Raw genomic sequence first — 24,443 nt, 5'->3', positions numbered from 1 at the left:
CAGAGAATCGTAAAAAAGATAATCAGAAAATTATTCAGATTCTTGGATTATGGGACACCAGAACTCCAGGGAAGGAAAAATAATGATTTACAGGTTGGGGGAGAATGATTCTGAATAATGCATGAAGGTCTATGAATATGCAACATGTTGCTGCATTTAGGAAGTGTTTTCTGAGTCAGTGTGTGCCCTTGGCTGAAGGCCAAGCATCCGGCCATTATAACCTTTGGCCAGAGCCAGGGCAGATATTCAATTCTCTCCCTTGGAATTGATCTTTGCAATTCCTTACCCTGGGAATTCTCCACCTAGTGCGGGCTGGAGATAAGGGATGTATATTTCAAGCAGTCTGTGGCCAGAATCCTGTCTCTTGTGAAATCTCTGCCACAGGAAGCTGGGCTGGCACAGAGCCTGCCTTGGCACTTTGCTGTTCACAGCATCCACCCAGGACTCTGCCTCTCAATTACACTCACACACTGGGCTGCCTGCGATTCCATTGTTGCAAAATACACCAACTCTAAATTTATTTAATATTCCATTTTACTAGTCAGGTTCGGTTTGCCTTTGTCTTAGGAAAGAAATTTTAAAAGGTATTTTTTATGGACTGTCAGACCACTCAACAGAGATGAGTTTAACATCTCAACAGACTGGGAATAGCCCAAAAGACATCCACAAAGATAATAAACATCAAGGAACATCAATGAAACATCAGCAACCATCAAGGAACACCCAGACACTGCCCCTGGCCGAGATGGAGACACCTGGTCTGGAAAAGACTGAGAAGGAAATCCAGGAATGCGGATCTAATTAACATCAGAAGAGGAGAAATCCGTGTGCAATAGGAAACCAAACACTAAGAACTACACAACTTTGAAGCAATGAACACTAAACCAATGGATTTCTCCGGGTTCGGACAGTAAAAAGGTTAGGAAAAATCCCGTAAAATTTACATCTCATGGAATGATTTTCTCTGCACACCCGGGCTATGTGTGGATGAAATTATTTCTGTTGCACATCCTGACCAGGATCAAGTAATGGCTTGACTCTCTAACATTAAGATATTGTTGGAGAGTTTTTGTTTTTCCTGCAGTTTCAGTGACAAGATTACACCATTAGAAAAATTTGTCATAGTAATCCTACTTTTATTTTATCAGTTAGGTTTGGACCAGGGGTGTGACAAGCAATTTTTACTCCTAGGAGAAGATGTAGAAAAGACTTGCTTGCACTGGAATATTTTTCTCTATATTTGTGGCTGACTCTTAATGATGGCAGAATTTCGGAATGGGTTTTTCAATGCTCACCTTTAAGTTGCATTTTGCAAACTTAGAAGAGTATTAATCGTAAGGCTTTAACACATAAATAGTTAATAAAAAATAGTTTAAAAAAAAAAAGAAAAATAAAGCAGATTGTGAGGGTGGACGTGTGAATCACCTAAGGGCTGCTCTGGAAGAAAATCTTAGTTCCAGGCAGCCAGGAGAGGAGTTTTAGAAATGAAAATTAACATTGCTCTGGAAAAGTGTGGACAATGCCCAAGGGCCTTCTTGCCAGGGGGAGGAATTTCCCTGAGTCCATCTGCCCCTCACCCCCAGCTCTGCCTGCTTGCACAGATGGAATTTGCACAACTAAAGGCAGAGCCCAGAGTGAGGATATCTGACTGCAACAGAAATTGGTGAAGCTGCAAAGGGAAACAGCAAACGGAGAATATTGAGCAAATTTCATGAAAAAAGTGTGTGGGGGGGGATCATCCCTCTCCCCAAAGCAATGAGGTGTTTTTGCTAGTCCAGAGAAATGAGTTGGGAATCCAAACATTTTGTAATTTCATAAGATAATAGTGGTCAATTGATGCAGCCGTGGCAGGAGGGAGCACCCCAAAAAGGGAAAAAGATGAACGGCCACCAGAACAAATCCTACAACACCATGGACCAACCCCTGGGATCCCTAACGAATTCATATCAGGACACAGAAAACCCATCCATAATTTGAGTGGCATAATTAGGTTAAAAAGTATCCTTGAAATAATAACCAAGCAGACAGCTCCAGCTCCTGACCTTCCTGCTGACCAAGCCGCTGAAATGAGGAACGAGACATTTCACCATGGGATGGAATCAGATTATCTACTTACAGAAGAAGGAGGAGTTTGTGGAAAATTAAATGACGCAAACGGCTGTTTGCAAACAGATGATAACCGAAAAGTGGTGAAACAGATAGCAAAGGAAATATGAAAATATCTCGTATTCCGGAGAAAGGATGGGAATGGGACACGTTTTCGTGGTTCCCTGGCAGACCATGGCTTAAACGAATGCTGCTCCTCCTCTGACGTGCTGCAGCAACTCTCAGCTTTTTACCATGCACGACACCTTGCGCCAAAGAGGATGCGGGAAAAGAAATTGAGTCAATGGAAATTAAAAGTTTGTAAAGGCAATTCTTGAGAAAATGAGAAAAGGAGGGATTGAAAGCAGTAAGATTAATATCGTAGTAGGAGTGAATATTAAGAGGGACATGCAGTAGGTGGATCGGGAAGTCTGAACCTTCCAAGTACCTCAGCCAGTGGGGAAAGGGACAGGGAGATGCAGACGGGAAAATGAGGATAAAAACGAGGCTGCGCTTTAGAGACCGCATGGCAAATGCCGCATGGCCTCTCTCTTTGTTCATCAATAAAGTCACTCTTACAGGACTCCTCTGTCTCCTGCGGGCACACAAACCTCCGGCCACCGGAATTTTCCCGCACAGCCCCGGGCACAGGGCAGACACCTCTGTGCCACCCACAGCAACCGGGACGAGCCAGCGCTGCTCCGGCACCGGCTCCTGCCGAGGCCCCAGCGGGAAGGAGACCGCGGGCAGCCGCTCCCGCAGCGCCCTCAGCCCAGCGCCAACACGGGCCGGCACCGGCACAACCAACCCGCCAGAGCCCCCTGCCGCCCCCTCGGCCCGCAGCGAGCCCCGAGCCCCCGCACAACCGAGCGCGGCTCCCACCTGCGCTGGGGCCGCCTCCGAGCTCCGCCGCCGCCTGTGGCTGAGGAATTCGATGGGATGTGTTGCCTTAACCTTTCTGACCACTCCCAGCCCATCTATGCCAGCATTCAAGCCCTGAAAGAAGGTGGGAATAAACTTCGGGTAGATCATGGGTACGACTGGCTGAACTGGCTCTTAGGGCACTGCGGACTCACTGGATGGGTCAGGAATTTAGTTAAAATAGGTTTGTATGTATTAGGCATCATATTATGCATTGTAGTAGTTATTCCTTGTATTTTACAGTGTGTTAAGAATTTAATTGACAAATCGGTGAAGAGTGTATTTTTAGTTAAAAGAAACGGGGGAGGTGTGGATATGGGTAATGCAAATGAGACTGATAGTACTGCAGATTGAATCAGCAAATGCAGCCTGACAACGAGGATGCCTGGCAAGAGCAAACAGAGATCTGACTGCAAGAGGACTGGATCAAGTCTGGGTTATGGGAAATAAGATTTTACTGAGTCCAAATGTAAAGTTTGTCTATGTAAGGTTTGTCTATGTGATTGCAGGAAAATATTACCAGCCTTCCTTTAAATGGTATATAAGCACATGTAGTGCTCAGTAAAAACTGGATTTTGATCACCATTCAGTGTCCCCATCTCTCTCTCATCGTCGATAGTTCAAGTACTCCCAGTGGGGTCCTGGAAAGAGAATGGTGGCACATCTACTGCCTGCTACCCCCTCTAGGCAATATTCAACTATTTCGTTCACAGACTCATCTTCCAGCACTCTCAGTGGGCTCAGCAGAGCCACTTCCCACTGGTGGGGGCAAAGAGCACCCTCTGTGCCTTTGTGGTGGGAGCAGACAGTGTTGTCTCAAAGGAAAGGTCAGAGAGAGACCAAGCTGGACCTCTGCCTCCTGCCCCTCACCCTACAGGGGAAGAAGGGCACAAAACTGAGAACCTTTTTTATCTGTCTTGTCATTTCCAGGAGCTTGACTAGCTCGAAGGAGAGAATTAGAAGGATTTCTTGAGGATCACTGCCAGGGCACAGCACACATGGCATCCCTCACCCCTTACATCATCATGGGATGGAGGGGTAGGAACCAACAACAGCCCTACCCCACTGCTCCAGAAGCCAAAACCCCCATGCAATCATTTATTTATGGCCTTCTTAGAGAACCACATTCCCACCCAAATCTTCCCCTCTGCAGCAGCTCATTCCCACAGGAACTGGCAGAGCAGATGGGCTTTGGACATTGGCTGGCTTCCATTGCACTCCTTGCCCTGGAGCTGGCACGGCAGGAGAAGGGCTCTGGTGAACCTTCTCCTCCTCCCATGTAGGCTCTAACCCAGCTGCCACAACTTCAAGTTCTCAGAGCACTTCTGGGCTCTGAGCAGCGGCCACGGGAGGAGGAGATGCAACTCCAAAGGCAGCAGTTCCCAGGCCCAGCTCCTGCCATCCCAGTGGGGCTGTTCAGAGGTTCAGGAGAGGAAGGGAAGGGCAAGTGCAGGTGGCAGTAGCTCATTTCCGACTGAAAGAGAGAAAGGTAATTTATTCACTTTGAAATCACTGCATTCAAGCTCTGATCCTAAACTGAAAGAGAAGTAGCGCCTGCTCGTGTTAAATTTGGGTGAAGAACAACTGTTACACTTGATATGGTAAGCAGTTCAATTATCTGAGGGAAAATGTACAGCAAAAATTAGCATTCACAGAGAGACAGAAAACAGCAGGAGTTGGCAAAAGGGAGGAGGACAAGAAAGCACACCCCAAGACAGTGTTTCACCCAAATCCAGGATTTTCTGTTTGTAAGGAGTGGGGTCCCCCCAGGTCCCCCCCCCGTCCCGCCCCCCAATAAACGGGACTGGGGTGAACTGGGAAGTTTTACTGGGAACACTGGAGCAGCTGTGCTTGGCCTGAATGACAGCGGGGCTGGGTGTGGGACACACGACTCCTCTAAAATCAATGTGGGGATGTGTTAGAGTCATTAAGTCAAGAGTTTCTCTGAATCCTTCAGAGAGAAATCAGAGTGCAGGGATTGAATTGAAGTCTTGAGATGGATTGAAATGTGTTAAGCCTCTCACACATAAAGCAGAGGTGAAGGTTTAGGTTGTAGCACGAGGGAGCAATAAGTAAGTAAATGGAATAAGTTTTAAGTGCTTTTAGTGAGTAAAAGGTCTTAGACGCCAGAGAAGTAGTACATGTTCTAGTGAAGGTTGAAAGACATGCTAGTGTTTCCTTCGAGGCTCCAAGAACCTCGCTTCAGACATAATAGAGTTAGAGTTAAGAATATTGCTTACATTTTTCAGTTAGAACAAGACAGGCCATGTACATAGTTTATATGTAGCACCGCACCACTCTGTGGATCCCAATGGAATTCTGCTCTCTGATGGAGAGCATCTACAGACCCCTTGGAGATGGATCCCAGTAGCGTCCTGTGGATGCTCTACATCTCTGTCTTCTTGGTGCTCAGGGTCCCCCACAAACACGGAGTTCAGGGGGTCCATACACACTGGGGGCAGGTGGGAAGGCCCAGGTTCCTCCCCTGGCAGGGACAAGTCTGACACAGGCTCTGGCAGCAGCCTCTGGCTCTGCTGCATCCCTTTGCATCAGGAGCAGTGCTCTGCTGCAAGGCCTCAGCAGTGAGTCTGGGCAGCGCTTTGGGGCTCTTGGATGGATTCTGGCCCCTCCTCAGCTGCCCCTCACGGCAATGTGCCGTGGATGTGGCCTTCCCGGGCTGGGGATTTTCCAGCAGAGCCAGTTTGTGTGAGGGAGGATGGGTGTTCAGTGCCTGTGGGCAGAGGTTCCCCCACAGCCCCAGAACTCTCCTCCTCCCTGGCTGGCTGTGGGCAGTGTGTGCAAACGTGGCCTCAGCAGATGAGCCTGTGGGCTACGGCCTCCCCCAGCCCCAGCCTGGCCCAAGCTGATTTTCAGGACAGCTGCTGGCTTTGCCTTGCTTTGGATACATTCTCCTGCCTCAGTCTCGTGTCCTTGTCCCTAGACCAGAGGTAATTGACCAATGGTGTCACCTTGATGGTACCTCAGGTGCTGTTAGGCCGCTCAAGTCCCAGGCCAAAGCTGCAGTCAGGTGAAGGAGGGCTGGGCTGGGGTGGTCTCAGCCTCTTTATTCAGTAGAGGATTTTTGAGGTCCTTCCCAACACAAACTATGCTTTGACTCTAGAAGATGTGTAGATGTGTATTTTAACTTGATAACATTAATACAAATCATTATTATCATCATAACTTTATTTTTATTATAACTATTTACTACAACTTCTATTATTTAATACTACATCTATTACTTCTTCTTCCTCCTCCTCCTCCTCCTCTCTTTCTTCTTCTTCCCATTCCTCCTCTTTTTCTTCTTTTTCTTCTGTCTATACTTATAATGATTATTACATTTACTGCTACCACTATTTCTTCTTCAACTTAGGATTTTTATTATTCTTCTTCCTATTATAATTTTTACTATAACTATTTCTTCTTATGGGCTTCTTCTACTTGTTCTCCTATTTCTACATCTATTTCTTATTCTTATATTCTTATAGTCTTGTTCTTACTTTTATAGTCTTATTTTTATTACTTTTGGGTTTTTCTCCTTATTCTTAATTCCTATTATTTTTCCTATTCTTATTCTAATTCTTCTTATTATTATTTTTCTTTCATTTTATTTTTTTCTTGTTGTCACTCCTTTTCCAGCCCTCCTGCTGGGGCAGTGGAGCCAGGCAGGGGCAGCGGCAGAGGCGGCGCAGCGCCCGCAGTGCCCGCCGCAGCCGGGATCGATGGTTATTGATGGCTGCAGGCGCTTCCACACGGGCAGGGCAGGCACAGCACGGGCCTGGGGAGCTCGGCTCAGCTGGTCCCGGCTCAACCCAGGCCTGGCGAGGGGCAGCCCAGGGGAACCCGCCTGCTGACAGACCTGCCCATCTGCGCTCTCTCTCTTCTTAGTCCTCACAGAACTCGAGGACTGTGAGGTTTTGAACCTCCAGGTGCTCTCAGGCACCCAACTGTCGGGTTATTTTCTTTCATGTGCCAAGCAGCTAATCGTTACTATAAAGCTGTTTATTGCAGAAGCACATCAGTCTCAAAGGCAAAAACAAAGCAAAGCAATGGCAAAAAGCAGATGGCATTAAATGCAATGGCAAAAGCAATGGCATAAAGCAAGTGGCAATGGCAAAATGCAAGTGGCAAAATGCAATGGCATAAAGCCATGGCATAGAGCACCAGCTCTCCCTAAAGCATGTTCTTTTATAGAGACTTTCCAGCTAGCTAAGACACAAACTCAGACCACTGCTTCTTAACCTATTAGAATTCTAGTTTCTTTGCACGCCAGGCTACATATAAACTATGTACATGGCCTATCTTGTTCTAACTGAAAAATGCAAGCAATATTCTTAACTCTAACTCTATTATGTCTGAAGCCAGGTTCTTGGAGCCTCGGAGGAAACACTAGCATGTCTTTCAACCTTCATTAGAACATGTACTACTTCTCTGGCATCTAAGACCTTTTACTCACTAAAAGCACTTAAAACTTTTTCCATTTACTTACTTATTGCTCCCTCGTGCTACAACCTAAACCTTCACCTCTGCTTTATGTGTGAGAGTCTTAACATATTTCAATCCATCTCAAGACTTTAATTCAATCCCTGCACTCTGATCTCTCTCTGAAGGATTCAGAGAAACTCTTGACTTAGTGACTCCAACACATCCCCACACTGATTTTAGAGGAGTCGTGTGTCCCACACCCAGCCCCGCTGTCATTCTGCCCAAGCACAGCTGCTCCAGTGTTCCCAATAAAGCTTCCCAGTTCACACCACTCCCGTTTATTGGGGGGCGGGATTGGGGAGGGACCTGGGGGGACCCCACTCCTTACAAACAGAAAATCCTGGATTTGGGTGAAACACTGGCTTGGGGTGTGCTTTCTTTTCCTCTTCCTTTTTGCCAACTCCTGCTGTTTTCTGTCTCACTGTGAATGCTAATTTTTGCTGTACACTTTCCCCCAGATAATTTAATTGCTTACCATATCAAGTGTAACAGTTGTTCTTCACCTAAATTTAACACGAGCAGACGCTACTTCTCTTTCAGGTAAAGATCAGAGCTTGAATGCAGAGATTTCCAAGTGAATAAATTACCTTTCTCTCTTTCAGTCGGAAATGAGCTACTGCCACCTGCACTTGCCCTTCCCTTCCTCTCCTGAACCACCGAACAGCCCCACTGGGATGGCAGGAGCTGGGCCTGGGAACTGCTGCCTTTGGAGTTGCATCTCCTCCTCCCGTGGCCGCTGCTCAGAGCCCAGAAGTGCTCTGAGAACTTGAAGTTGTGGCAGCTGGGTTAGAGCCTACATGGGAGGAGGAGAAGGTTCACCAGAGCCCTTCTCCTGCCGTGCCAGCTCCAGGGCAAGGAGTGCAATGGAAGCCAGCCAATGTCCAAAGCCCATCTGCTCTGCCAGTTCCTGTGGGAATGAGCTGCTGCAGAGGGGAAGATTTGGGTGGGAATGTGGTTCTCTAAGAAGGCCATAACTAAATGCTTGCATGGGGATTTTGGCTTCTGGAGCAGTGGGGTAGGGCTGTTGTTGGTTCCTACCCCTCCATCCCATGATGATGTAAGGGGTGAGGGATGCCATGTGTGCTGTGCCCTGGCAGTGATCCTCAAGAAATCCTTCTAATCCTCTCCTTCGAGCTAGTCAAGCTCCTGGAAATGACAGGACAGAAAAAAAAATAAAAAGTTGCTCAGTTTTGTGCCCTTCTTCCCCTGTAGGGTGAGGGGCAGGAGGCAGAGGTCCAGCTTGGTCTCTCTCTGACCTTTCCTTTGAGACAACACTGTCTGCTCCCACCACAAAGGCACAGAGGGTGCTCTTTGCCCCCACCAGTGGGAAGTGGCTCTGCTGACCCCACTAAGAGTGCTGGAAGATGAGTCTGTGAACTAAACAGTTGAATATTGCCTAGAGGGGGGTAGCAGGCAGTAGATGTGTCACCATTCTCTTTCCAGGATCCCACTGGGAGTACTTGAACTATCGACGATGAGAGAGAGACGGGGACACTGAATGGTGATCAAAATCCAATTTTTACTGAGCACTACATGTGCTTATATACCATTTACAGGAAGGCTGGTAATATTTTACTGCAATCACATAGAGAAACCTTACATAGAGAAACTCTCACATAGACAAACTTTACATTTGGACTTAGTAAAATCTTATTTCCCATAACCCAGACTTGATCCAGTCCTCTTGCAGTCAGATCTCTGTTTGCTCTTGCCAGGCATCCTCGTTGTCAGGCTGCATTTGCTGATTAAATCTGCAGTATTATCAGTCTCATTTGCATTACCCATATCCACATCTCCCCCGTTTCTTTTAACTAAAAATACACTCTTCACCGATTTGTCAATTAAATTCTTAACACACTGTAAAATACAAGGAATAACTACTACAATGCATAATATGATGCCTAATACATACAAACCTATTTTAACTAAATTCCTAACCCAGCCAGTGAGTCCCCAGTGCCCTAAGAGCCAGTTCAGCCAGTCGTACCCATGATCTACCCGAAGTTTATTCACACCTTCTTTGAGGGCTTGAATGCTGGCATAGATGGGCTGGGAGTGGTCAGAAAGGTTAAGGCAACACATCCCATCGAATTCCTCAGCCACAGGCGGCGGCGGAGCTCGGAGGCAGCCCCAGCGCAGGTGGGAGCCGCGCTCGGTTGTGCGGGGGCTCGGGGCTCGCTGCGGGCCGAGGGGGCGGCAGGGGGCTCTGGCGGGTTGGTTGTGCCGGTGCCGGCCCGTGTTGGCGCTGGGCTGAGGGCGCTGCGGGAGCGGCTGCCCGCGGTCTCCTTCCCGCTGGGGCCTCGGCAGGAGCCGGTGCCGGAGCAGCGCTGGCTCGTCCCGGTTGCTGTGGGTGGGACAGAGGTGTCTGCCCTGTGCCCGGGGCTGTGCGGGAAAATTCCCGTGGCCAGAGGTTTGTGTGCCCAAAGGAGACAGAGGAGTCCTGTAAAAGTGAATTTATTGATGAACAAAGAGAGAGGCCATGCGACATTTGCCATGCGGTCTCTAAAACGCCGCCTCCTTTTTATCCTCGTTTTCCCGTCTGCGTCTCCCTCTCCCATTCCCCTCTTGCTGAGGTACTTGAAAGGTTCAGACTTCCCGATCCACCTACTGCATGTCCCTCTTAATATGCACTCCTACCACGGTATTAATCTTACTGCTTTCAATTCCTCATTTTCTTATTTTCTCAAGAATTCCCTTTTCAAACTTTTAATTTCCATTGATTCAATCTCTTTTCCTGCATCCTGTTTGGCGCAAGGTGTCTTGCATGGTAAAAAGCTGAGAGTTGCTGCAGCACGTCAGAGGAGCAGCAGCATTCGTTTAAGCCATGGTCTGCCAGGGAACCACGAAAAGGTGTCCCATTCCCATCCTTTCCCTGTTTGCACTGGTACATGAGCTACTTTCCTATTTCCTTTGTTATCTGTTTCACCACTTTTCGGTTATCATCTGTTTGCAAACAGCCGTTTGCATCATTTAATTTTCCACAAACTCCTCCTTCTTCTCTAAGTAGATAATCTGATTCCATCCCATGGTGAAATGTCTCGTTCCTCATTTCAGCGGCTTGGTCAGCAGGAAGGTCAGGAGCTGGAGCTGTCTGCTTGGTTATTATTTCAAGGATACTTTTTAACCTAATTATGCCACTCAAATTATGGATGGGTTTTCTGTGTCCTGATATGAACTCGTTAGGGCTCCCAGGGGCTGGTCCATGGTGTTGTAGGATTTGTTCTGGTGGCCGTTCATCTTTTTCCCTTTTTTGGGTGCTCCCTCCTCCCACGGCTGCATCAATTGACCACTTTTATCTTATGAAATGATAAAATGTTTGGATTCCCAACTCATTTCTCTGCAAAAACACCTCATTGCTTTGGGGAGAGGCATGATCCCCCCCCCAATTTTTTTCATGAAATTTGCTCAATATTCTCCGTTTGCTGTTTCCCTTTGCAGCTTAACCAGTTTCTGTTGCAGTCCGATATCCTCACTATGGGCTCTGCCTTTAGTTGTGCAAATTCCATCTGTGCAAGCAGGCAGAGCTGGGGGTGAGGGGCAGATGGACTCAGGGAAATTCCTCCCCCTGGCAAGAAGGCCCTTGGGCATTGTCCACACTTCTCCAGAGCAATGTTAATTTGCATTTCTAAAACTCCTCTCCTGGCTGCCTGGAACTAGGATTTTCTTCCAGAGCAGCCTTTAGGTGATTCTCACGTCCACCCTCACAACCTGCTTTATTTTTCTTTTTTTATTTTTTTTAACGATTTTTTATTAACAGTTTATGCGTTAAAGCCTCACCATTTGTGCTCTTCTAGGTTTGCAAAATGCAACTTAAAGGTGAGCTTCTAAAGATCCATTCTGAAATTCTGCTGTCATTAAGAGCCACCACAAATATATAGAAAAATATTCCAATGCAATCAAGTCTTTTCTACCTCTTCTCCTAGGAGTAAAAATTGCTTGTCACACGCCTGGCCCAAACCTAACTGACAATCTAAAAGTAGGATTAATGTGAAAATTTTTTCTCATGGTGTAATCTTGTCACTGAAACTGCAGGGACAATAAAAAACTCTCCAACAATATCTTTAGTGTTGGAGAGTTAAGGCATTACTTGATCCTGGTCAGGATGTGCAACAGAAAAAATTTCATCCACACATAGCCCGGGTGTGCAGAGAAATTCATTCCATGAGATGTGAATTTTACTAGATTTTTCCTGAAATTTTACAGTCTGAACCCATTGAAATCCATTGGTTTAATGTTCATTGCTTCTAAGTTGTGTAGTTCTTAGTGTTTGGTTTCCTATTGGACCTGGATTTCTCCTCCTGTGATGTTAATGAGGTCCCAATCCTGGATTTCCTTCTCAGTCTTTTCCAGACCAGGTATCTCCATCTATGCCAGGGGCAGTGTCAGGGGTGGGTGTTCCTTGATGTTTGCTGGTGTTTCATTGATGTTTTGTTGAATGTTGTTATCTTTGTGGGAATCTTTTGGGCTATTCCCAGTCTGTTGAGATGTTAAACTCATCTCTTTTAAGTGGTGCAACATCCCTTAAAAAAACCTTTTAAAATTTCTTTCCTGAGAGAAAGGCAAACCGAGCCTGACTAGTAAAATGGAATATTAAATAAATTTAAATTTGGTACATTTTCCAGCAATGGAATCGCAGGCAGCCCAGTGTGTGAGTGTAATTGAGAGGCAGAGTCCTGGGTGGATGCTGTGAACAGCAAAGTGCCAAGGCAGGCTCTGTGCCAGCCCAGCTTCCTGTGGCAGAGATTTCACAAGAGACAGGATTCTGGCCACAGACTGCTTGAAATATACATCCCTTATCTCCAGCCCGCCCTAGGTGGAGAATTCCCAGGGTAAGGAATTGCAAAGATCAATTCCAAGGGAGATAATTGAATATCTGCCCTGGCTGTGGCCAAAGGTTATAATGGCCGGATGCTTGGCCTTCAGCCAAGGGCACACACTGACTCAGAAAACACTTCCTAAATGCAGCAACATGTTGCATATTCATAGACCTTCATGCATTATTCAGAATCATTCCCCTCCAACCTGTAAATCATTATTTTTGCCTTCCCTGGGGTTTTAGTGTCCCATAATCCATGAATGTGAAGAATTTCCTGATTATCATTTTTACCATTCTCTGAGTTAGTTACATGAAAAAAAGCTTTTTACATCAAAATGTTGTAGTCCAAAAAAATATATTTATCACTACTATTTCTAAGTTCTTTTAATCGCAGTACTAAAAGAAACTATGTTCATGCAGCAATGTTTTCCAACATATAACACTCATTTTAATACTTGCTAAACGCCAATAATATAATATGTACTTATAACACACGTAGGATTCAGATTTCTTTCCTGAGTCTTGAAGAGCCATAGGTGGGGCACCAATCATTTTGTTATTTTTCATTTTCTCAGATTTTATTCCTTTTCTTATGTCCATACCACAACATTGAGGTGATTGGGGTTTAAAAAGTGATACAATGTTATGGGTAGAACAGACAATCCTCAATCCAGGTCCTGCAATTTCCTCTTAATGCTCAGAATTCTTGTACCTCCTTTTCAGTCCTGGATTACTTCTGGCATTCCCCAGACCCTCTCTAGGTCAAGACACCAGCAAACTTCAGTCAAAATATGTCCCAAATTTTCTCTGGCATTTGCTCTTTTTTTTTCAAATACTCAAATATTATTTCTAGAGGCTTCTTTTCTTCCTGATTGGAGCAAGTAATCCACATTCTGCATTAACCCAATCCCTGGGGGTGGGGTAAATTCTTGTGATATTTTCTGCAAGGCTTGCCCCAATAAGGCTGGTGCTTCCGTGCATCCCTGCAGAAGGACCGTCCATGTCTTTTCCATTTTCCCTGGAAAAACACAGCCCCTTTGGCCCTGGGGTTCATCCCTCAGGGGCTGTAGAAACTCTGGCATGGCCTTTGCCTTCGCCTTGGCCTTTTCCTCCTCCCTTCTTGCATTCCCCTGCTGTGCCTTTGTGACCAAGTGCTCCAGGGGCTTCTTCTGCCCCTCCTGCAGCCCCCTCAGTGCCTGGGGGTGCTCATCCTCTGACAGCTGCTGAGCTTTCTGCTAAATCATTCCTTTCTGCAGTGACCCAAGGAAAATGCTTAAAAGCTCCTCTCGGTGCTTGCACGTCCAATGCCCATTTCCCAGCTGTTCCTTTGTCCTGCTGCTCCTTGTGCTGTGGCTGCCGTGGCCAGCCCGTATCCCAGAGCCGGTGCCTGTCCTGCCGCAGTGTCCAAACGCGGCCCCCCCGGCGGGCAGGGCCGGCAGCTCCACGGGGCCGGGCAGCGGCCGGGGCGTCCCGCAGCCTCCTGGGGGCCGGGGGCCACTGCCGGGCCTGCAATTGCCGGGGGGTGCTGGGCTCAGGCAGCGCCCGGCGCTGAGCCCCGGCTGCCCCACAGCCCCGGCCCGGCCCCGCAGCTCCCCACAGGCCCCCAGCCCGTGCTCCCGGTGCCGCCCCTCTGCGCCCGCTCCTGCCGCTGCCCAGCACAGAGAAACCCCCTGCAATCCTGACCTCCTTGTGTGCCTGTCCTGGCAACCGGGGATACAAAGGATCTGCAGCAGCTGGCAACTTTGGAGGATGAGAGCCTGTTGAAAAACATCCCCATCCTCAGTATTCTTCTCTTCTTCGTCTTTGTCATCATCCTTTTTCTTCCCACATAGATTGCTCCTGCTTCTTCTTGCCTGAACCATATTCCTGCACACTCCCCTTCACCCAATCCCTTCCTAGCACACCAACACCATCCATCCCCTGTTGTCTAAATCCCTTCTGGACTTCCCTTATTGACTCCCTAGGTGTCCATGTCCTTGATTACCTCTGGGAGAATGTGCAAACTCCCTCCACATGCTCCCAAGGAGCCCTTCAGAGATATTTTGACATCATCATCCCTTGTTCCGGGATTCCTTCGTGGCTTTCCCTTTCTACCCTCCATGGGTGCCCTGCCATGTTTAGTCCCCGAAGATCCCACTGTAGTCCCCGCTGAGATTTTCAGTGCTCTCTGGCTGCCGACTCTTCCCAGCCCCCCTGATCTGTCACTCGTCTGTCTCCTGGTCACTCTCGGGTACCCAATCCATGCCCGGTGCCACTGCCACTCAAGGGAGCCGATCACCCAAACTGGGTGAGGCACCTTCAGCTCCACTCACTGCTCCCGCCCCGGACGGGGGAAGGAATTCGTGCCGAGCCCCAAGGTGTGTGGAAAAATTCACATCACCAGAGGTTTCTGTCTGCTAGGAAGACAGAGGAGTCTTGTAAAAGTAATTTAATTCATAAAAAATGGAAGAGAGCACTGGCCATTTCCCATGGGGCTTCTGAAATTGTTGGAGGACACAGCCTCCTTTTCATCCTAATTTTACCAGCCTCATCTCCCTCTCCCTTTCCATATTGGCTGAAGTACTTAAGGGGTAGAGACTTCCCAAGGCACTCACTGCATCCACCTCTTTATATGCACCACACATATCTAACGATGGCCAGGACTCTATTAAGTGTTTGTTCTTCCTCTGGGAGTTCATGAATTGAGCAGGACCTTGGCTGAGCAGCAGTCTGTGTGGTCAATTAATAACATTTTCTGACCCTGGTGGCTTCTGCTGTCACTTCCTTATGTCCACGTCTCTGGCCCTGTGTCCAAGCGGAATCGCAGCATGTGTTTGTAGAGGCCCTTTGCTGTTGTTCCTTGCATGGGGGTCCCCCGTTTTGGGGCCATCCCCCCTGGAGCAGGGTGTCCCGGCTTGGTGCAGCCCCGCCCCTCGGGCAGCGCTGAGCCAATGAGAGCGCGCGGCGGTGATGACGCAGCAGTGTCCAGGCAGAGCCGCAGCTCCCAGCGTTGCCCACCTGGAGCCACCTGCGCCCGGCCCGGGCCCCAGCGCCCCCCGGCAGGGGAATTTGGGGAGGTGGGAGGGGGGGAGCGCCAAGGCCGGGCCCCCCCGCGCTGTGGTGGCGGCAGCGGCTGCAGTGGGGAGCGAGTGCGGGCGGGAGCGGCCGAGAGCCCAGCGCTGCCCCAGGCCGAGCTGCCCCAGCTCCATGGCTGCCCCTGCGCTGGGATGCTGTGGGTTTGGGGGGAAGAGGGAGCCGGCAGTGGGTGCTGGGCCTGGGGGCAGCAGGAGAATGGAAGGAGAAGCAGGGTTGAAGAAGAAAAGGATCAAACGATGTATGTGGGAGGAGCAGGTGGGATTGTGCAGGAGAAAGAGGAATAATGGGAGGAAGAGGAGTGTGAGGAAGAGCAGGGACACCAGAGGAGGATTCGTAGGAACAGTAAACACCACAAGGTTCCACCCCTCCCTGTATCTGCAGCCTCTCCCCCAGTCCCATGAGCGTTGCCCCCCCCCATGCAGCATTGGGGTTCCACACTTTTTAGAGGGGTGAATATTGGTGTTTCTGAGCTTTAGCTGGGTAAATTTTGGTGCTTTAGTTTTTTTCAGGGGCTGAACCTTAGTATTTTGGACAGAGTTTTGTCTGCATCTTGCTATTTGGGGGGTTTTTGATCTGTGTCATGATGTTTGTAACATTTTTAGGCTGTATCTTGGTATTTTGGAGATTCTTACAGACACAAGATGCCCAATGTCTTCCTGAGTTGCACTTGGGGATGGAGGAGCGCCCAGCCCAAGACTCTATCCTCTTGTTTTTTCCGCAAACCAGGATTTTTCATTCCTAAGGCGTCAGTAGATGGAGGCAGAAAAACCCCAGAGATCTCTCTCAAGGAGGGGCTGCAAACCCAGCCCAGGGAGCTGCGAGGAGGAAAGACCCTCCCTGAGCCGGGAAGGCGGCCGGAGATCCAAGCGGAGCTCAGAGCTGGTGGAGAAGCCTCCTGGAGGGGAGAAGCCCCACAAGTGCTTGGAATGTGGGAAGGGTTTCAGCTGCAGCTCCCACCTGATCCGGCACCAGATGATCCACACTGGGGAAAAGCCCTACGAGTGTGGGAAATGTGGGAAGGGCTTCAGGACGATTTTTGATCTGATGCGGCACCAGGTGGTCCACACAGGGGAACGGCCCTACACATGCTTGGAATGTGGCATGAGCTTTGGGTGGATGTCCTACCTGAAGAAACACCGACGCATCCACACAGGGGAGAGGCCCTACGAGTGTCCCAAGTGTGGGAAGAGGTTTCACACCAGCTCCGATTGCCTCATCCATGAGCGGATTCACACAGAGGAGAGGCCCTTCCGCTGCCCCGACTGCGGGAAGGGATTCAACCGCAACGACAACCTCGCTGTCCACCGGCGCATCCACACTGGGGAGAGGCCCTACGAGTGTCCCAAGTGTGGGAAGAGCTTCTCACAGAGCTTTCACTTGACCCAACACCAACGGAGGCACCACTAAGGGAAGCCCTGTGAGTGCCCCGAGTGTGGGAAGAGCTTCGTGCTCTGCTCCAGCTCCATCCCCCATGGGAGGATCGGTGTTGGCTGATCCCCAGTGACCCCCGTTGGGCAGAGCCCTGGTGATCCGTGTTGGGTGGGGGGAAGGGGTTGGAGAGATTTTTCTGCTCTGGGAGTGGACAGGGAATGGAATGGCTGGGGACTGAGGGGAAATGGGAGATACTCTGGTGACACGGGGAGGAACTGTGAGGACAGCAGGAGAGACTGGGATGGACTGGGAGAGCCACCGGAGTCGCTTGGGGTGAGGGGCAGGAGGCCCCGGGGATGGGCACAAGAAGGGCTGACGTGTCTCGGGTGATTCCCAGGGAGGTTTTGAAGGGCTCCAGGGTCATTCCCAGGGCAGGGCCCGAGGGGACACGCTCTGCCCCACGCTCACCTCTGCGCTCCACGAGGAACGGGCTGGACAACTCGTAGTTGTGCCGGCAGTGCCTGTCCACCGCAGCCCGTCTGGACTCCATCCATTGCGGGTCGCTGTTCCAGTGCCTGGCAGCCTTGTCCCCAAAGGAAGTGTCCCCACGTGCAGCCCCACATCGCTGCCCAAGTGCAGGAACTGCTCCCGGTTGGAGATGTTCCTCTCCACGAACCTCAGCCGGTCGGTGCCGTGAATGAAGTGACACTCGGACTGAACCATCTCCTGGAACAGCGCTGTGTGTGCAGGACACAGGTCCGGGGGTGTCCCCCCATCAGCCCCCCAGCAGCCCACAGTAGCCAAGAGCTCCGGGGCAACCCCGACTCCGCACCCCCAGTGCCCCACGGCCGCCATGGGACCCTTCTTCCTGCTGTCCCAGTTCCTCTTTTCTGCTCTTCTCTGTATTTTCCTCCCCCTTTCCCAACATTCCCCAGTCACCAGCCCTCCCCAACATCTGTTTGGGGGTCCCATCTCCCCATTTCCCTTTCTCTCCCCACCGTTCCCACCACTTCCCTTCCCGCCCCTCTCGCTCACCCGAGAGCTCCGCGCCCCCAGCCCGGGGGGCTCCCAGTGGCACCAGTAGGGCCCCAGCTGCCCCACACGCCCCATGGCCAGCGCCGGGCAGGGTCTGACACCTCCCCCTGTTGGAACCCTGGAAACTGAGGGGTTTGGGCTTTCTCTGCTGACAGGCATTGAACCCCAGGAAAACACTGCTTTTGACCTGAGGCCGTGAAAAAGGATTCCAAAATTGAGTGATAGAACTGGGATCACTGGTGTGTAGTTTGAATAGAAGTGTGTAATGGCCCATGGTGGCAAATTTAGGGCTTGGGGTTTTAGAATATATTAATATATATGTATATAAAGCAAGATAGAGATTTCAGGGTGGCGGATTCTTTCTTCTTCACCTTCTTCACGGGTCTAGGTGGTACTTTTGTAATTGGATAGATAATTCCCCATTTCAGGTCACAGCTGATTGGTTGTTGGGTTAAGAGTAAAAAGAATTTAGCTGTCTGTTCTTAATTGGACAGATTGGCCCTTAAAAGGCCTTGTAGAGAGAGATACGTGTCCATTTTTAGCCTGTTAGCTAGAAGTGCTGTAGAACTCACTGTAATATTGATAAGAATTAATAAATATCTGAGTCCGAACACGAAATTCCGTCTCTCGAGCATTTAATCCTGACTCTGGAAGAATAAAAAAGAAGATAATACACGATACTCCCCCTCCCCAAATTCTCCTAGCAAGAGGCACTGGGGGCGGGGCGCGGGTGGAGTCCAGGTGAGGAGCTCTGGGCGCTCTGGGACTGCCTGAGGAGTCATCAGCGCCGCGCGCTCTGATTGGCTCAATTATTTTGGTGCCTTCTCTGATTGGCTGAGGAGAGGCCCGGGAGTTGAGAGGAGGACCGGGAGAGATCCTGCCCCAGGCTAGCGGTGGAAGAACATCCAATTAACAAGGCATGCAGATCATTTCCCAGCGGTGCCCACACTCCTGTAGGAACTAAATGCACCGAGGATCTCACGAGGGTCACCAACTCTGTGGCGGCCAAATCCAGCCCTGCGCTCCCTGCGGGTGCGGGCACTCTGGGAAGGGCTCAGCTGCGGGTCAGATGGCCGGAGAGTGGCTTGGTGGTCACCTCGTGTGTGAGGCACTGATGGGCTGGGGAGATGCGTGGACACCACATGATCAGAGAGCTGACTGGGTAAAGGGACACGGGAACAGTGAAACCGCAGTGACAGGCAGCCAATGCGGGCTTGTTTCAGTAAAGTTTGGTTTAAGTTTCTCTTGGGGGTTGTTTTTATTTACTTTTTTTTCCCTCGCCTCGCTGTCTGGAATTTTTTCCCATTGACATGCTAAGATGGCTAGTGATAGGGGAGACTCCCTGACCCTTTTTGGAGTTTCTCTCGTAGGGCAGGGGGGATGGGGAGGGAAGAGGGAGAACACTGCGAGATCAGGGGCAGGTAAAGGAGAGGTGTGTGCAGCTGCTCGCTCTCTCGCTCGTTTGGCTCGGAGATGGATGGCCACTGGAAAACCTCGCCCTGCCATCCCAACGCCGGGAGCTGCCTTTCCTCGGCTGTGGGACCCTGCACCCTCCTGCTTGGACGCTCTGCCACCTCCACACAACCTATTGGAGCACTGGGACTGACACTGCCTCCAAGGATCCATGAGCAGAGTCTCTCCTCCGCCCTTCCCACCCAGGTCACATCCGCCATCACCCCCAGCACTCCTGCAGCCACACGGGATCACCGCATCTGCCCCTGCCCACCGGGAGCCGGCTGGCACTGACTGCCAAACTGGGACAGAAACTGCAGCAGAGGGGAAAGGTGTCCACAACCAGAAAAACTATTACTGGGTTCCCGTCTTCTATTTGTTGTTAATTACTTAGTTGTTGTTGTTTTGTTTACCTTTTAAATATATATATATATACATACTAATAAAGAACTGTTATTCCTATCCCCGTATTTTTGCCTGAAATCTCCATAATTCCAAAATTATACTAATTCAGAGGGAGGGATTTATTAGCTCCATTTCGAAGGAAGGCCCTGCTCTTCTCCAGCACACACCTGTCCTTTTTCAAACCAGGACAGATTTTTGGTGCCCAAAATGGCCCCTTTCCCTCTGGGAGTGGCTTTTAATGAGTGTAAGAGAGGTTTGTCAAGAGACAGAATGCAGGAGCACCATCATAGAATGCGTTGGAAGACCCTTGAGGAAGGGATCCAACAGCTGAGAGAAGTGACAGTGCTGGAGGTGCTCTTTGGGAGGGATGGACAGCATGACAATGACCCTGACAAGGTCAGGTGCACAGGGCAGATGTTGTGGAATCTGGCAAACCTGGGGCCATCTCAATACACCACCTTTATTGCAATGGTTAGTGCTGACAGCAGCCGAGAAACAGTGGGTGCTGTCACCAACAAACTTAGAAATTAGGAGAATATGATCAATGGCCGATGCAGGCTCGTGTCTCTGCTGTGATTAAGGAACACAAAGAAGAGTTTAAAGAGGAGATGAGGAAGATCAGTGCAGCACCAGTGCGAGTCATAGGCCTCAAAGTCAGAGCCCAATGTCCCCCAGCTAGAGAGAGGGTACACCTCATGAGCTGCCTGTGGTTCTTTCTGCGTGACCATGGGGAAGACATGAGCAGGTGGGATGGGAAACTCACTTCTGTCCTGGCAGCACGGGTGCATCAGCTCAGTAAGGGAAACACAAACTGAAGGAGCTCTGATAAAGTGAAGGTAGCCTCAGCCTCCCATGACTGAGGTGCAGGGTATTACAGAAGGGAGGATGATCTGTCAGATCCCCTTGAAGGAATCTCCAGCATGTATCCTCAGGAAAGAAATAATAACCAGGGCTATAGGGGCCCTGCCTCTAGCCAGGGAGAGGCACAGGAAAACCGGGTCTTTTGGATGGTGTGGATCTGATGGCCTGGCACATCAGAGCCACAGAAATATAGAGTGTTAGTTGATCCTGGTGCACAGTGTACCCTAATGCCATTGGGACATGTGGGGACAGATCCTGTGTCAATTCCTGGGGTGACGGGAGGATTGCAGGAATTGACTCTGCTGGAGGCTGAGGTGAGCCTGACTGGGAAGGAGTGGCAGAAACATCCAATTTTGACCGGCCACTTCCCTGGTGGGCGTTGCCCATGGTGTCTCTGCTGCAGCTCTTGCAGCTGTGTCCTGTCCATGGCTCTGAGCCCCTTCTCTTTCTTCTCTGGAAAATCACATTCCTGTATCTCCGTCTGCTTCTTCTTTTTTAAAGAATCTTCTATTTACAAGGGTCCCCAGCAGGTTCTTCTATTAACAAGGTCTGGACCTCCACAGCTCTCGACTGCTGGCAGCTCTTCCCAGTCACCTTCCCCCACTGGGGTTCCAACTCCACCACCATCCCCACACCTGGGCTATTGCCTATCACATCGGGGTCACCACTCATTGCAGTTGAGACAGAAGCGATGACAAAAAACTCCGTGTTCATGCAACAAAAAACAACTTTTATTGAGGGCTGTTCTCCCTATATGGCCTTTGAAGTCTGCATGGTTAGCTCTGCTTGGCTAAATTAGTTGTCACCTGGCTAACTGGCCAATGGCTGCCCATGTCCCAGATGGCCTAGACCTGCTCCCCAACAGCCCAGACTGCTCAAGTTATATCCTTATGGTAGTTATAGAATTATTTACATTATAAAATTACAATTGGGATTAGTTATAACTGGAAGGCCTCCAGGCCAGCTGTTAGCTACTACAGGTTTAGTGCTGGCCAAATCTTCCACTAGAATTATTTACTCATTTCCTGCTGTGAGATAGGATTAGGAGGAAGGCAAAGCCGGCTCAAACCTTAAAGGGTATAAAGAAAGGACTGTACTAACAGAACTAAAAGAATTATAAGAATCAGAATAAAACCTTCAGAACACTTCTCCCTCCACACCCTCTTTTCTTTACACTGACAACATGCAGGAACAATTCAGCCAGTTTACCATCTCTAAAATGGTCTTTTTCCAGTTCACTTAGGGAGAGGAGTCTCTCTTGTCATGTTATGGAGACTTCTCCACAAGAGACAATTCTCTCGTGGCTTCAAAGTCACAGTGCATCAGCTGCCCAGGAGAATGGAAATCTCATCACTGTGTAAAAGTCCCTCCCCTCGACCTACAGCTTTCCCCACAATTGTTTTTGAGGGCTCAATCTTTGGCTAGTGGGGTACACTTTTAAGGTTGAGCTGCTCAGAAGCAAAGGTTCTCTTCATCTGTCTCTGAGATCATCTTCATCCCTGGGAACAGAGGTTCTCTTCTTCTTCCCTGGGGTAAAGGGTCTTCATCACTCTCATCTCTCTCTGTTCAAGCTACTTCAATATCTGCTGGTTCAGCATGGATGCTTTTGCTCATGTCTATAATTTGAACACTTCATCCTCCTTGTGTTTTTCAAAAAGTTACAGGGAAATAGAGTCTGACATATCAACTTTATCTTTCCCATAGACTTACAAGAGGATTTCAGCCCAAGAGTCAGGCATCTCCTCAATCCCTCCCATCTGGGACCTAAATTCTACTTCTCTAATCTTGGGGTCCACATGTTGTTCCTCTACGTGTCTTCACTCTGTCCTGTTCTCTCACTCGAGAGAGAATTGAAGGTCTGCAAGTCTCATCTGTACAGTGAAAGAGATAATATCTTGTTCCAAGGCCTGCAGATAATCATATGATCCCTGCTGGTGGTGGCCAGAGCTGTTTACAGTGGAGAATTCTGGGGGGCTGTGCCAGGATTTTTAAGGGGCCCAGCCAGGACAGTGTGTCTGCTCTGGCTGCACAGCTTTTTCAGTGGTTTAACAGGTTGTCAGTTCTCAAAACTAATCACTGATTAGATTTTGTCAGACATGGAGGAAGCTCTTAGCATCTCCTGTAAAAAAAAATCATTTCCGGGGGTGACTTCTTCCCTTCTCACAAAATGTCAAATGTGCAAAACCAGCACAGAGGGTCCCCCCTTTCTGTTGTGAGGTCTCATGTTGTCACTCTTGGCTCCATGGGACCCTGAAAAGTTAAAAATGGATCCTTCATTCCAGGAGACCCCACAATGTCACAATGATCTCTGGACACCATAAGGCCCTGAGGCATCACAATGGCCCCTTGGTTCCAAAAATCCCCACAGAACCATAGGGGCCTCTGGATTCCACAAGACGCCCAAGTGTCACAGAGTCACTTTCTTTCCCCAAATCCCGAAAGTGTCACAATGGATTCTTGGATTCACGAGACTCCACAGTGTCACAGTGTCCCCTCAGTTCCATGAAGTCGTGGAGAACGACAAGGCCTTGTGGGATCACAATGGATCCTTGGTTCCATGAGGCCCCACAGAATCACAGGGGCCTCTGGATTCCACAAGACACTGGAGTGTCACCGTGGCCCCACGGTTCCATGGGACCCCTGAGTGTCACAATGGCCCCATGGTTCCATGCATCCCTTAAGTGTCACAGTGGCCCCAGGGATCCATGAGTCCCCTCAATGTCACAATTGTCTCATTGTTCCATATGTCCCCTCTGTGTCACAATGGCCCCAGAGTTCCCTGCGTCCCCCCAATGTCACAATGTCCCTACAGTTCCATGTGTCTCCTCAATGTCACAGTGGCCCCAGGGTTCCATGAATCCCCTCAGAATCACAGTGTCCCCACGGTTCCATGTGACCCCTCAGTGTCACAATGGCCCCAGGCTTTCATGTGTCCCCACAGTGACACAATATCCGCACAGTTCCACGTGTCCCCTCAGTGTTGCAATGGCCCCACGCTTCCAGGAGGCTCTGCAGTGGCACAGTGCCCGCAGTGTTCCATGTGTCCCCTCAGTGAGACAATGGCCTCAGGGTTCCATATGTCCCCTCAATGTCACAATGGCCCCAAAGTGTCATGTGTGCCCTCAGTGACACAATGGCCCCACAGTCCCACCTGTCCCCTCATTGTCACAGACGAGCAGCACTGCAGTGGGAGCAGCACCACTGGAGGGGTTGCAGCTGCACTGGAACAGGAGCAGTGGCTGTGGAACAACAGGGGAGAAGCTGTGGAACACAAGTCCTGTGAGGAGCAGCTGAGGGAGCTGGGAATGTTTATCCTGGGGAAGAGGAGGCTCAGGGGAGACCTCATCACTCTCTACAACTCCCTGACAGGAGGGTGCAGCCTGGTGGGGGTCGAGCTCTTCTCTTAGGGAACAGGGACAGGACAAGAGGACACAGCCTTAACTGCACCAAAGGAAGGTTTATCCTGAACATTAGAAAAAATGTATTCACAGAAAAGGTGATTGGGCATTGGAATGGGCTGCCCAGGGAAGTGATGGAGTCACTTGTAAATGGGGTAACTGCACCACCTAATTAGTACCATGTCTTCATTTTCTTTTGTTTTTACTCAGAGTCGGGATTAATAATACGAAGGAGGTGAATTTTCTCAAGTTTGGGCTTGGTTGTTTAATAAATCTTATTTAAAGTACAGAGAATTCTGCAACAAGACTAGCCACCAGCTAAAAGCCAGCAAAATGGAGGCGTACATAGCTAGTTACAAGGTTTTTTAAAGTTAAAAAGTTCAATAAAGAACTAACACCTATATTATTTATACTTTTCACTAAATAACCAAACTCCTGTGACCCACTGTGCAGCATTAACTGTCCAACCAGAAACTACTACCTGAAACCATGAAGGAGGAAGAAGAAGACAGAAAGAGACAACGCTTAAAACTTTCCAT

At 49.4% G+C, this 24,443-nt stretch overlaps 1 protein-coding gene and 1 pseudogene across 1 annotated transcript in view; one reads left to right on the top strand and one right to left on the bottom strand.

The window, feature by feature from the left end:
* LOC148217868 (uncharacterized) overlaps window positions 1-16,789 on the top strand; it is a 40,494-nt gene extending 23,705 nt beyond the window's left edge. Inside the window, 1 exon segment of the mRNA XM_088158400.1 lies at window positions 16,284-16,789. Coding sequence (XP_088014526.1) covers window positions 16,284-16,789 — 506 coding nt within the window.
* LOC148217867 (uncharacterized) overlaps window positions 1-24,443 on the bottom strand; it is a 114,396-nt pseudogene that overhangs the window by 36,580 nt on the left and 53,373 nt on the right.

This window comes from Sturnus vulgaris, unplaced genomic scaffold (assembly GCF_052056855.1).
Source record: "Sturnus vulgaris isolate bStuVul1 unplaced genomic scaffold, bStuVul1.hap1 Scaffold_198, whole genome shotgun sequence".
Classification (NCBI taxonomy): domain Eukaryota; kingdom Metazoa; phylum Chordata; class Aves; order Passeriformes; family Sturnidae; genus Sturnus; species Sturnus vulgaris.
The sequence above is the reverse complement of the archived record's forward strand: the minus strand, read 5'-3'. Positions and strand labels throughout refer to the sequence as shown.